This window comes from Chiloscyllium plagiosum, chromosome 3, assembly GCF_004010195.1.
Source record: "Chiloscyllium plagiosum isolate BGI_BamShark_2017 chromosome 3, ASM401019v2, whole genome shotgun sequence".
Lineage (NCBI taxonomy): Eukaryota > Metazoa > Chordata > Chondrichthyes > Orectolobiformes > Hemiscylliidae > Chiloscyllium > Chiloscyllium plagiosum.
In genome coordinates this window covers 79,995,485-80,009,060 of record NC_057712.1, presented here as the reverse complement: position 1 = coordinate 80,009,060, position 13,576 = coordinate 79,995,485, and the positions used below count along the sequence as shown (strand labels likewise).

The following is a 13,576-nucleotide window of genomic DNA, read 5'->3' as shown; positions in this document are numbered from 1 at the left end:
TTTTTGCCCGAAAAGTCAATTTTCCTGCTCCTAGGATGCTGCCTGACCTGCTGTGCTTTTCCAGCACCACTCTAATCCAGAATCTGGTTTCCAGCATCTGCAGTCATTGTTTTTACCTCAATGACTGGAAGGAGACTTAGGAATCTGCTTGTCAGAATTGAAGGCTTCAGGCTCGGGCAAGAGGGATGACTGTTGTGAAAATGGCCAACTCTATTTGTAACGGAGAGATATGGTAATGGTTGGAGGGGAACAGAGTAGGGGATTCATGCAAAAGAGGGGATTAATCTATGGTCAGGAACACCCTAACTTCAAGAATGCTATACCTGGCTTGGTTGCCTCATATGCCAGGGGCTGGGGGAGAACTATGAGCAGATGTGGACCTCTTGTACATGGATTGATTGGGGACCAGGGAGGTGAAAGCCCATAGGGTTAATGGGAAAAATTACCAGAAAGGGAATCTGGATGTTTGAGACCTGACTAACATGTAGAGATGGATGCTGGAAGCCATTGGTCAAAGAGTGCTCATTGTCGCTTTCCATCATTCTTGAATAGCAAAGTACACGACAGGGGAAAGAAATAGCTACAACTACACTCAGAGAAGGCAGGATAAGAACCTCAAAGTATGAGGGAGGGGGTTGCATCAATGTGAATCCCTTTAAAAAGATAAAAACATTATACACAGATCCATGTAGTGCTGAGGACCTATACCTGTGGGGTCCTTAACCTCTGGCCACCCTAAAGTATTGATCCCCTGTTTTCTGTGCACCTCCCTGTCCAAGACATGACTGACCACTTATTCACAGCAACATTTTTGGACACTGACACCAAAAAAGGAATAGGGGTGTTGTAGGATGAAGGACGATTGTGCCAGAAGGGTGTTATGCCTTCTTCACCTTATTTCCAGATGCTGCAGCAAGCTCTCAACACAAAAGTCAATCCAGGGACATCTTGCTTTGACACAACATTAGGCTTCAATGCGATACAATTTGTACAAATGGGAGAATTCATGAACAGTGCATTTTTACCCATTACACCAAGATACCCTGAATAGATCTTCAGTATTCTTTTCTTCCCACAGCATCTTAGTGTAGTCCCTGGTTCCTCAGTTGTTGTGGAGGGAGCATTCTTGACAGTGAAGCCAATTGGTTTTGAAGGTTTGGTCAGGTGCCCCTGAGGGGTGTTTATGTCTAGGTGGCGCAGGCATGCTACAGGTCATCTTGCCCAAGACAAGTGGACCTGCCTAGGCTATAACCAGAGGTAGGCACTGCTGCAGCTTTGGGCGATGAGGGTCATTGCATCCTGCATACCTGTCTGTTGCTTCTATCCCTTCCTGTGTACTCTGGTGAATTCCCCAATGACTGATGCCACAGGGTCCTCTCCTACCTGGCACTACTCAGCAATTTGGCAGTCCTCTGGGAGTGAACAGCCTGGGCCTTCCTTCCTTAGCCAGTTGCGGAGCTGTTGCAGTGAGGTGATCACCAGATTGTGATCCCAAATTTTCTAAAACTAATGTTCCCTCTGATGTGTCAATGTCTGATCTGGTGGAGAGTGGGTAGCCTTGCCAGTGGTTCATCTGAGGCCTCAGTGCTCTTGCCTTCAAAGATAGAGGAGGAGATTTCTGTTTTGCTACCAACATCATGGAGATACTGGTGGTACCTGTGAGACAAAAGAAAGAGAAAGCATTAAGGGCCATGGTTAGAAGTGATGTGTAATGAATAAGTTTGACAGAAGAGTTACTCCGTTGGCAGGACATGGATGCCTCAGTCGTCCTGCATGGACAGTCTTGTTCTGTTATCATCAGGATTGTCCTCTTACAGGGGATGAGGAGTTAGATATTGACTACCCCTCTGCCTTTTCGGGCCCTGTCTACCCTATTGTGGGATGTCTTCTCGCCTAATGAGATAAAGGGAGGGATTGAGAGAGATGGAATTGGAAGGCACAACATTTTCTCCTGGTGAAGGTGGTTAAACAATGGCAAGGTATTTACACCAGAGTGAGGAGGCAGTGCTGATGGCGTACAGGGTTAGTGGTTTGGAAGTTGTGGGGTAGGTGGAATGAGGGCAAGTGAGGAAAAATATTAAAGGAAATAGAGAGTGGCAGAGCCTTCTCTTGGTGGGATGTGTGTTCAGTAGCAGAGACAGAATGAGTGTGAGGTAACAGAGAAGATGTTGCCCTTACCCTGGCAAACCACACAAGGTCATTGATCTTCTTTTGGCACAGCTGACCATCTCCCAAAACTATTGAGATGGCAATGACACAGACAGACTCCTGAGTCCAAGCTGCCAGGACCTGGTGGCATGGACTGGAGGTTGGCTAATGTGGTGCCACTGTTTAAGATGCATAGTAAGGACAAGCCAGGGAACTATAGACCAGTGAGCCTGACGTCGGTGGTGGGCAAGTTGTTTGAGGGAATCCTGAGAGACAGTATGTATATGTAGTTGGAAAGGCAAGGATCGATTAGGAACTAGCCATTTGGATACAGAACTGGCTCAAAGGTAGGTGACAGAGGTAGTAGAGAGTTTTTTTCAGACTGGAGGCCTGTGACCAGTGGAGTGCCACAAGGATCTGTGCTGGGTCCTCTACGTTTCGTCATGATTAGTTCTCACAAGCAACCTTGTGACTGCGGTCATGTTTACACCTGTGTATGGTTAGTGTTTATGATGTCTATTAGAAAAGGTATTTTTCCCAGAACACAAAAATCTCCTGCAATTGGTTCCAACCTCTCTCAAAGTGTAAATAAAAAGGAAAGTGTAGCATGAAGGTGATTTACTTGTTTGGATAGTCGTCCAGAGCTTTATCATACAATGAAATATATTTTAGAACCCAGCATCAGCAAAACCAACGACAACTTATATATTTATGTCCAATCTTTAATGTGCTAAGACCCTTCACAGGAGCAGCATCAGTGAATATTAAGCCAAAGTAGAAGATACTAGTACGGATAACTAGAACCTTGATCAAAGAAATTAGTTTGGTGCAATGTTGGGTATCACTGGTTGAGACATTTATTACCCATTGCTAAATGTCCTTGAGAATACGTTGGTGTTCTTAAACAGCTTGGGATATAGATACTCCCAGAGTATTGTTAGTGAGGGATATTGACCCAAATTTATTGAGGGAACAGCAATATAATTCTAGATCAGGCTGACGTGTGACTTGGAGGAAAACTTTCAAGTGGTACGTATCCATGTATTGGGTGCCTTCTTGGTGGTAGATGTGTGTTTGGTAAATGTCATGAAAGGAATCTGGGTGAGTTGCTGCAGGACATTTGAAAATGGTCAATACTAATGCCACTGTGCATGGGTGATGACGGAGTGAATCTTGACAGTAACAGATGGGGTAACAATTAAGCAAACTGCTTTGTCTTGAATGGTGCCAAATTTCTTCAAAGCTATTGGAGCTACACTCATCCAGTCAAGTGGACTATATTCCATCAAGCTCCTGATCGCACATTATAAATCAGGAATGAGCTTTGGTGAAATAGGAAGTGAGTCACTTGCCACAGAATTCCGAGTCTCTGACCTGCTGTTGTAACCGCTATACTTATATTGCTGGTTCAGCGTAGTTTTCAGTCACCAGTAACACTAAGCATATTGATCATGAGAGAGTCAGCTAAATGAAGCATCCACAAGAAGATTATTGTTGAGCAAGTGACAGTTAATTGCACTAATGGTGATGCTTTCCAATACTTTACAGAGGGTCAAATTAGACTGATGGGTCAGTCCAAACTGATGGCCTAGTTGAATTTATCCTGCTTATTATGGATAGGATATACCTGGGCACTTGTCCACATTGCTGGATAGATGCCAGATGTTCACTTGTACTTGAATGGCTTGGCCACTCAGCTTCTGACCTCATTATAACCTTGGTCTAATCCAGAGGGGGAGGTGAAAGTGGCTACCCTTGACATCAAGACACAATTTGACCAAGTGGACCATTAAGGAGTGCCAGTAAAATTGGAGTGAAGAGGAATTGGCGAGGAAGAGGGAGAGGTTTGGGCTGGGGGTGGATGGGCTGAAATTCTCCAATTATCAGAGTCATGCCCAGAATGATTAGCATGCTGGCTCATTCTAGAGTACAGGTCTTCAGTACTATTCCCCGGAATGTTGTCAGGGACCATAGCTTCTGCAGCATACAGTGCCTTCAGCTATTACTTGATATCATGCGGAGTGAACCAAATTCGGGATAAGAGTGCTAAAGACATGGTGGGAAATGAAAGACAACAATGCATAACAGGCCAGTACTGGAGGAATGCATTCAATTCAGACTAGGTTAGACAAGGTTAAGGAGATAGTGAGGACGTAGGTGTATTTAACTATGAGTTTCAGAATTGACCAGAGGCAGAATATGTGTTTTGACAAGTCAAATTTTGCCACTTACCTTGTCATTTTCATTCTAACCACAACAGGAGGCTGTACATTGAAAGACAGAAGCCAGGTTGATCTGAGATCAAAGGATTTAACTGTCAAAAAACTGATGAAAAATGGAGAATTGTCATCCCTGGACCAAACGCAGCTCAGGAAATGCAAGTATGTTTTAATTACGCCTTTGACCAGAGGCTGTGCAATAGTTCTACAATGTAATAAATAATAAAATACGCAAAAAGTAAAATTGGGAATAATTGTCTATCAGAAAGTGTGATTTTATTCCTATGAATTGCTTATACGAGTGAACTAAGGATGTTCCACCAGGACTGACTGACTGACCTGGAGGGAATTTAATGCCTTCCCCTGCATTGGATTTGGAGGTAGAGGGGTATTTAATTTTTTGGGAAGATGGTTGTTGGCCCCACTGACATTACACCTCTGCCCCAATTATGTTGCTTTGCCTTAAGAAAATGACAAGCATGTTTCCAGGGATGAGGAACTTCAGTTATGAGGATTTATTTGATGAGATAGAGGTTGTTCTCCTTGAGAGCAGAAGACTAAGAGGAAATCGGATTGAAATTTCAAAATCACAAGCAAGCTGGATAGATCAGATCGGACGAAACTGTCCCTCCTCATAAAAGGAACAGGAAGACATAAATTTAAAGTGATTTTGCAAATGAAGCCAGGCTGAAATGAGGAAAAACTTTTTACTCAGCAAGTAGTTAGGGTATGGAATGCACTGCCTGGAAATATGATGGAAGCACATTCAATTGAGGCATTCAAGACAGCATTGGATGATTACCAAGATAAAAATAATCTGTAAGGGCCTGGGGAAGGAAACAGGACACTGGCATAAGGATGCATATTTATGAGCTGGTGTACGCACAATGGTTCAAATGGCCTCCTCCTGTGCTATGCACCTCTGTGATCCTGTGAAGGTTGGGAATGAGGTGGTTAGTAGACAGCCTTCCCACCGTGTAACCAATCAAAACTAGAACTTAAACCCTAATTATTATCCAGTTAATGGCCTCATCCCATCACCACTGGTGTTTGACCAGAGAGTGTGGGCAGTCACCGCATTGGAAGTTCAAGAAATAAATCCTGCTTGACTTGCTTTCAGACTCCCTGTGATGTGTCGCAATTTAGTTCATGATGGAGAGACGCAGCAGTGGAAAGGGGAAAGGGGCTACCTGCTAAGAACCAGCTCCTTCTGCAGGCTCTCTCCCTGCTATTTACCCCAACACCCACTTCTTCCATAATACCATAAGGCCATAAGAAATACAAACAGGGGCAGGCTCTTTGCACCTGCTCCATTCATTCAGTAGGAATCCTTCCATACCAGGGATCATCCCAGTGAACCTTCTCTGAACTGCCTCTAATGCACTGACATCTTTCCTTAAATAAGGAGACCAAAACTGCTCACAGTAATTCAGGTCTGGTCTCACCAGCACCTTGTAGAGTTGCAGTAATACCTCCCAACTCTTCTACTCTAACCCCCTTGAGATAAGGGACAATGTTCCAATGTTTTTCAATTTTTTAATTTAGCCTGTTTTTCTAATCAGCCAGTTCAGAGATGTTATACATACCTCTGGAGCAGGTGGGACTTGAACCCAGGCCTCCCAGTTCAGGGATAGGGACACCACCACTGAGCCATAAGTAAGTTCCCTCCAACATTCCACTCACCTTGCTGGTTACCTGCTGCACCTGTGTGCTAGCTATCTGTGTTTTGTTCCCTTCGTGTTGCAACGTTCTGCAGTTTTACTCCATTTAAATAATATTCTGTTCTTTTGTTCTCTTTTCCAAAATGAGCACCTTCACATTTTCCCACATTACATTCCATTTTTGCCCACTTACTTAGCCTTTAATCTTTATTCACCTGTAAGTTAGGTTCCTCAGCAATCATAGCTCTCTCTCTGGATGCATTGCTGGTAGATGAGACCACACTGTTAGTATTGCCTGCAGTTTACAGTTGCCACCATCTGATGAGCTGACAGCTCCTGGGCTAGCGGGATGGGGACATTCCCACCCCTTAGTATCCCTAATCCCCAAGGAGATCTATCACTGGCCATTTAAAGGTTTGCTTGGCATAAATTCAGCAGTCCTTCCCTGAGGGTATTAACGCAGAGCTCCTGTGAGACCCTTGTCACCATAATTATTTACTCCCTAATTTACTCCCTTTCTAGTTTTGTATCATTCATCTGTATTTCTTGTTACGCTTAAAAACTACTGGCAATGTTCAACTGAGAAAACATTGCTCATGTCAGATGCTGATCCCTTCAGTGTGTTTGTTTGTTACTAATGATTACTGCATGTACCAGTGGCTTGTGATGAATGGATGTATAAGACAAGAGTATGATAGAATTTTTCTTCAACTTCAGGAAATACTCCAAAGAAGGATTTTTAGACCTGATTTCATGTGATAGCAATGTCACCAATCGAATTCCATTGAACAGGTGACCATTTTCTATTAATTTTGTTAATTCTTTTATTGATAGAAAATGTAATAAATTTTACAATAAGATGAAGAAGAAGATAGTGGATATATGAAACAAGCAAAAACAGAAAGTGTTTGAGAAACTCAGCCAGTCTTGCAGCATCTAAGAAGAGAAAATAAAGTTAATGTTTTGAGTCCAGCGACTCCTCTTCACAATCAATTTTACGTCTCCAGCGTCAGTACCGTGTCAAGGCATGAAGTCATAGAGATGTACAGCACGGAAACAGACCCTTCGGTCCAACCTGTCCATGCCGACCAGATATCCCAACCCAATCTAGTCCCACCTGCCAGCACCAAGCTCAAATCCCTCCAAACCCTTCCTATTCATATACCCCATCCAAATACCTTTTAAATGTTGCAATTGTATTAGCCTCTATACACGTACCACCCTCTGTGTGAAAACGTTGCCCCTTAGGTCTCTTTTATATCTTTCCTCTCTACCCCTAAACCTATGCCCTCTCGTTCTGGACTAACCCACCCCAGGGAAGAGACATTGTCTATTTATCCTATCCATGCCCCTCATGATTTTGTAAGCCTCTATAAGGTCGCCCCTCAGCCTGTGACACTCCAGCCTGTTCAGCCTTTCCCTGTAGCTCAAATCCTCCAACCCTGGCAACATCCTTGTAAATCTTTTCTGAACCCTTTCAAGTTTCACAACATCTTTCCAATAGGAAGGAGACCAGAATTGCATGCAATATTCCAACAGTGGCCTAACCAATGTCCTGTACAGCTGCAACATCACCTCCCAACCTCTGTACTCAATACTCTGACCAATAAAGGAAAGCATACCAAGCGCCTTCTTCACTATCCTATCTACCTGCAACTCCACTTTCACAGTACTATGAACCTGCACTTGAAGGTTTCTTTGTTCAGCCACACTCCCTAGGACCTTACCTGCTAAGATTTGCTTTCCCAAAATGCAGCACCTCGAATTTATCTGAATTAAACTCCATCTGCCATTTCTCAGCCCATTGGCCCATGTGATCATGATTCCCTTGTAATCTGAGGAAACCTTCTTCACTGTCCACTACACCTCCAATTTTGGTGCCATCTGCAAATTTACTAAGTATACCTCATATGCTCACATCCAAATCATTTATATAAATGACGAAAAGAAGTGGACCCAACACTGATCCTTGTGGCACTCCACTGGTCACAGGCCTCCAGTCTGAAAAACAACCCTCCACCACCACCCTCTGTTTTCTATCTTTGAGCCAGTTCTGTATCCAAATGACTAGTTCTCCCTGTATTCCATGAGATCTAAGTTTGCTAACAAGTCTCCTATGGGGAACCTTGTCGAATGCCTTCTGAAGTCTACATAGATCACATCTACTGCTCTGCCCTCATCAATCCTCTTTGTTACTTCTTCAAAAAACTCAATCAAGTTTGTGAGACATGATTTCCCACGCACAAAGCCATGTTGATTAAGTATTTAAATCTTCTTCAGCCTTGAACGACATTTTAAAAAAAGATTGTTGGGAATTTTAAACTAAATTATTTTAGTTTTATCTTTATTCAAGGCTGGGAAAAGATTTCTGCATGAACAAATTAAACTTTTAAGGGATACTGGAGATGTATTTAGGAAATCTTCTGTTGTTGGATTTACTAGCTGGCATGTTTGATGAAACAAAATAAAACAATGTGCCATGTTTTTGGCGAGAGGACGTGGAAAATTGGGCTTGTATCAAAGCTCACCTATCTTTGCAGTGGTCCAATTTAGTCATTATTTATGTCAAATGCTGAATATGCCAACCTTGAAGCCGATGAGCCTATGAAGCGAAGAGTAGAACGAGAACGCCTTCCTCGTCTTCCTCCCCCTCCAAGTGATTAAAATAGCAAATCAACTCAAAACTGTAGTTGTTTTCAAAACCAATAAGTATAAATAGATTCACAGAGAACAATCTTCATGACTTTTTCAGGGCTGCCTCCTGGTGATCTTGTGTTAGTAGGGCTAACCATAATCTTCTCTCAGTGCCAATAAAATGGCCTTCCCCTTTTCATCCATTAACTAATAAATGGTCATTAGCATTTGTCCGAACAGTGAATGCCACTGCTGGGTCCTTCCTTAAAACTTCTGTAAATGTATAGCAACATCATCTCAAAGTAGTTTGCTGTCCCAGTTTGAATATACAGAGGTTTAGCACATGACATTAGAATTATCTTTCTATTTATTGGTTGTAAAGCTCACCTTACAGCTAAAAGGGATTTGGTGACAAAGGGTTAAAAAAAAGACCTCCGATCACTTGCACCCAATTAAAACAGAGCATTTTTGGTATACATTTATTTACTGATTTAGAGTTAGTAAATTCTTTTCAGTTTAGCCTTGGCATTTCTGCTCATGACTGAGAATTCTACTTTCATTTTCATCCTTGATGTTGGTTTAGGTATCGCTGTGTACCAACCTCCCAAACCAAGATTGTTGCTTTTACCGCAAAAACACAGGCAGGCTGCATTCAACCAAGGTGGCCATTTTTACCAAGTTTAATTTACCATATTCCCCTTCTGTGCTTATAATTACTGCAGAAAAGAAACAGTCAGATTCCACTATTCTCCAGATGTTCTGCCTAGGCCGCTAATCATTTCCAGACAAAAATGAACACAAAAAGCCCATTCAAATGATGTTTGTGTGTTGGCAACACCAAATGAGATGAGATCAGCTGATTACCTTTCAACTGGGATCACTAAATCAGCCTAGCAAGGGAACTGAAGTTTTTGCAGGAAACCCAGAACCAAGTAAACCTTGGATGAATGCTTATGGCCAGCATGTGAGGGAGAACGATTCTTGTTGGATGTTCATTGAGAAGTACCTTTCCAAATGCATGGTTTAGCCATATGCATTTGTTGAAAATGCCCAGTGGGTCAGGGAGAATTCAGAAAATGAAGACCGAGATCATTTCTGGATATTACTTTACAAACTATTAATTAGCATGGCATTTTTAAAGGTATGCAATAAAAGTTTACTTTGAGGTATCAATGATATTGCATTTCATATTTTTATATAATTCCATAAGGAATAGTTTACAGCAAATTACTTTCAATTGGCATGCAATAACTCTTTATCTTGATTATATATTTCAACACAGACATGATCCTTTCTGGCCTGTGGGATTTGGTCCATTATGTTCAACCCCAAGTCACATCATAAACTGTCCTGAAAATGAAGCACTTTGGCACAAGATTGAACCAGGTGACCATATTTCTCCCAGAAATAGAAGTATTTTCCATCTGTTCTTCGCAATAAGACTGCAGTGCAACTATGATTAGAGCGGTGGTGGAAAAGCAAAGCAGGTCAGGCAGCGTCCCAGGAGCAGGAACATGTTGATTTTCTTGCTCCTGGGATGCTGCCTGACCTGCTGTGCTTTTCCAGCAATATTCTAATCGTGACTCTAATCTCCAGAATCTGCAATACTCACTTTTGCCTTACAGTGCAAGTATGCCTTGGCATTTCGAAGTGATTCAATGAAGGTCTTTTCAAAATGACAAAAAGATTAGATAGGATAAAAAACAAGATACAGTAGGTTCTAAGTGAATTGACATTTTTGAAAGTGAGATTGATAGATATTTGTAAGGTAAAAGAATCAAGCCATATCAAGTAAAGTTAGGTTATGTAGTTAAGATACATTTATGACCTAATCAAATGATGGAACAAACTGAAAAAAAATCTAGCTCCTCCTGTTCCTATGTTTCAAAACACAAATGAATCTATCCACTTAAGAAGTTCCTGCTTGCACTTTATAATACTTGACTCCCTTGCAAATTCAAAGTGTCGAATTCAGTCTCGAATATGATCCAATCTATTACTCCACATTATACTTCAACTGTCAATTTTTTCCAACTCACTTAGCCTACCTTTATCCCTTCATGCAGATAGTTCAATATATTAATAGTTGAAGCCTGAGCACTGATTCCTGTGACACCAGTTACATTTTGCCAACAAGATAATGACTCACATATTCCAACTCTTTATTTCTTATCAGTTAACCAACCTCTATCCATGCTAACACATCACCCAAAACCACCAGCTCCTACCTATTGTAGGGCACCTTATCTCAGCCTTCAATTGAAGATCCCTAATTTTTACATAATATTCCCTAGTTCTAGATTTTCCCCTGATGGATAACATTCTCTCAGCAAGCACTCTATCAAACCTCCTCAAAATCTTTTGATTCAATAAGATCACCTGTCATACTTCTGAACTCCACTTGTTAAATAGAACTGAAGTAGCTCAACCTTTTCCTTAGAAAACTATGCCTTCATTCCAACATTCTCTGAATTGCTTCCAATCAATGTAATTTTTTCCCTACGTAAGGTGATCAGTGCTGCATATTATGTGTATTCCACATAACATTGGTATCAACAATGCCTGATGGAGTTGTATCAAGATGTCTCCACCTTTATACTCCATCCCACTTTCAGTCAAGGCCAACCTTCCATTTGCTTTTCTAAATATGTAATCAGCGAAAGTTAGATAAGTGACAAAAATCTCCAATTTAGGGATGGGACATTATGGCAATGTTAAGAAAACCATTGATCCTGGGAGTATTGATGCTTCTGGCCTTCTATCTTGCAGGCTCACACTAAGAAAGTGGAGTAGGCTATTCCGCCCCTCAAGACTGTGCACCACCATTCAGTAGTATCATGGCTGATCAAACATTCCTCATATCCAGTTTCCAACATTTTCACCGTAACCTCCGTTTCTGCTACTGATCAAGAATCTATCAATTTCATCATCAAATAACAAAATGATTCAAACCCCCTTCCCCACCCCTCAACCCCCCAATTTCTCTGTGGCAGGAAGTTCCATAGACTCTCAACCCTCTGAGTTTATTGGCAGCTTTTCAATTGTCTAGTTCATCTCCTGAATCCAAGGATTTTTGGAAAATTACAAGTCCATGAGCTTCTTTTCTGCACATGGATTATCTTATATCTCATATTTTGCTTTTTGTGTTTAGAAGCTGAACATTAACTGTAAACAAAGCAATTATTTATCTCGATAACTTGGTTACAAAAATATACTTGGTATAATACCTTTGACATTTTCTCTGCATTAATAACTGCAGGGGAGTTGAGTGATTCACAAGCTCAGAACATCCCTTCAAGATGTAAACATCTGGTTTTTGACTCGAGGACAATGAGCAAATTGTCAATTCCACATTCAATTCCAGAGGACTGGACTCCCAGTCTGATGTTTGAGTCAAGATTCGAATCTGGAAACTTGCATCAAGCTTGGAGGGTGTAAGTACACTCAGGTTCTGTACCGTTTTCACGGGTTGCTAGGGAACATTACTTCAACATTACCATTGTTAGTTTTAAAAGATAATTTCAAATACGTTCTGAGAATATTTTTCTGTTTGACAATGCTCCCCAGGGCCCTACCACTAACTTGCAGCTAAGAACAGAACGGGCCCTTGAGGAATATCAGAAGAGTAGGACAAGTCTTAAACGAGGAATGAAGTGGGCTAAAGGGAGTCATGAAATAGCTTTAGTGAGTAGAATTAAGGAGAATCCCAAAGCATTTTATTCTTATATAAGAAGCAAGTGGGTAACTAGGGAAAGGATTGGTCCACTAAAGGATGATGAGGGAAGGCTGTGTGTCGAACCTGAGAGAATGGGTGAGATTCTGAATGATTACTTTGCATCAGTGTTCACTGAGGAGAGGAACATGATGAATCTTGTGATTAGAGATAGAAGTTTGATTAGTCTGGATCACGTTGACATAAGTAGGGAAGATGTGTTGGGCTAGAGGTTATTAAGGTGGACAAATACTCAGGACCAGATGGGATCTATCCCAGGTTGCTGAGGGAGGTGAGAGAGGAAATAGCTGGGGCCCTGACAGATATCTTTGTGGCATCCTTAAACACAGGTGAGGTGCTGGAGGACTGGAAGGTAGCTCATGTTGTCCCCCTGTACAAGAAGGGTACTAGGGATATTCTGGGTAACTACAGACCAGTGAACCTGACATCAGTGGTGGGAAAGTTGCTAGAGAGAGTAATGAGGGATAGGATCTATTTATATTTAGAAAAGAGTGGGCTTATCAGTAATAGGCAACATGATTTTGTGCAGGGGAGTTCGTGCCTTACCAACTTAATAGAGTACTTTGAGGAAGTGACCAAGTTGATAGATGAAGGAAGAGCTGTTGATGTCATATACATGGACTTTAGTAAGACATTTGATAAGGTTCCCCATGGTAGACTAATGGAAAAAGTGAAGTCACATGGTTTGCAGGGTGTTCTAGCTAGGTAGATAAAGAACTGGTTGAGCAACAGGAGACAGAGAGTAGTAGTTGAAGGGGATTTCTCAAAATGGAGGAAGGTGACCAGTGATGTTCCACAGGGGTCAGTGTTGGGGCCACTGTTGTTTGTGATATACATAAATGATCTGTTGCTATGATCAGCAAGTGTGCAGATGACATGAAGATTGGTGGAGTAGCAAAAAGCATAAGGGACTGTCAAAGAATACAGGAGGATGTAGTTAGACTGGAGAGTTGGGCGGAAAAGTGGTAGATGGATTTCAATCCAGACAAATGTGAGGTGATGCATTTAGGTAAGTCTAATTCTAGAGCGAATTATACAATGAATGGAAGAGCCTTGGGAAAAGTTGATGGGCAGAGAGGTCTGGGAGTGCAGGTCCATTGTACCCTGAAGGTTGCTGCACAGGTGGATAGAGTGGTCAAGAAGGCATATAGTATGCTTGCCTTCATTGGACGGGGTATTGA

General features: G+C 41.8%; 1 protein-coding gene across 2 annotated transcripts in view; it reads left to right on the top strand.

Annotated features, from left to right (window-relative positions):
* Positions 1-13,576, top strand: part of LOC122546367 (cytosolic carboxypeptidase 2-like) — a 183,080-nt gene that overhangs the window by 104,406 nt on the left and 65,098 nt on the right. For both annotated transcript variants that reach the window (XM_043685104.1, XM_043685107.1), the window contains exons 4-7: positions 4,409-4,529; positions 6,746-6,820; positions 9,945-10,048; positions 11,922-12,096. In XM_043685104.1, coding sequence (XP_043541039.1) covers positions 4,409-4,529; positions 6,746-6,820; positions 9,945-10,048; positions 11,922-12,096 — 475 coding nt within the window. The remainder of the gene's footprint in view (positions 1-4,408; positions 4,530-6,745; positions 6,821-9,944; positions 10,049-11,921; positions 12,097-13,576) is intronic.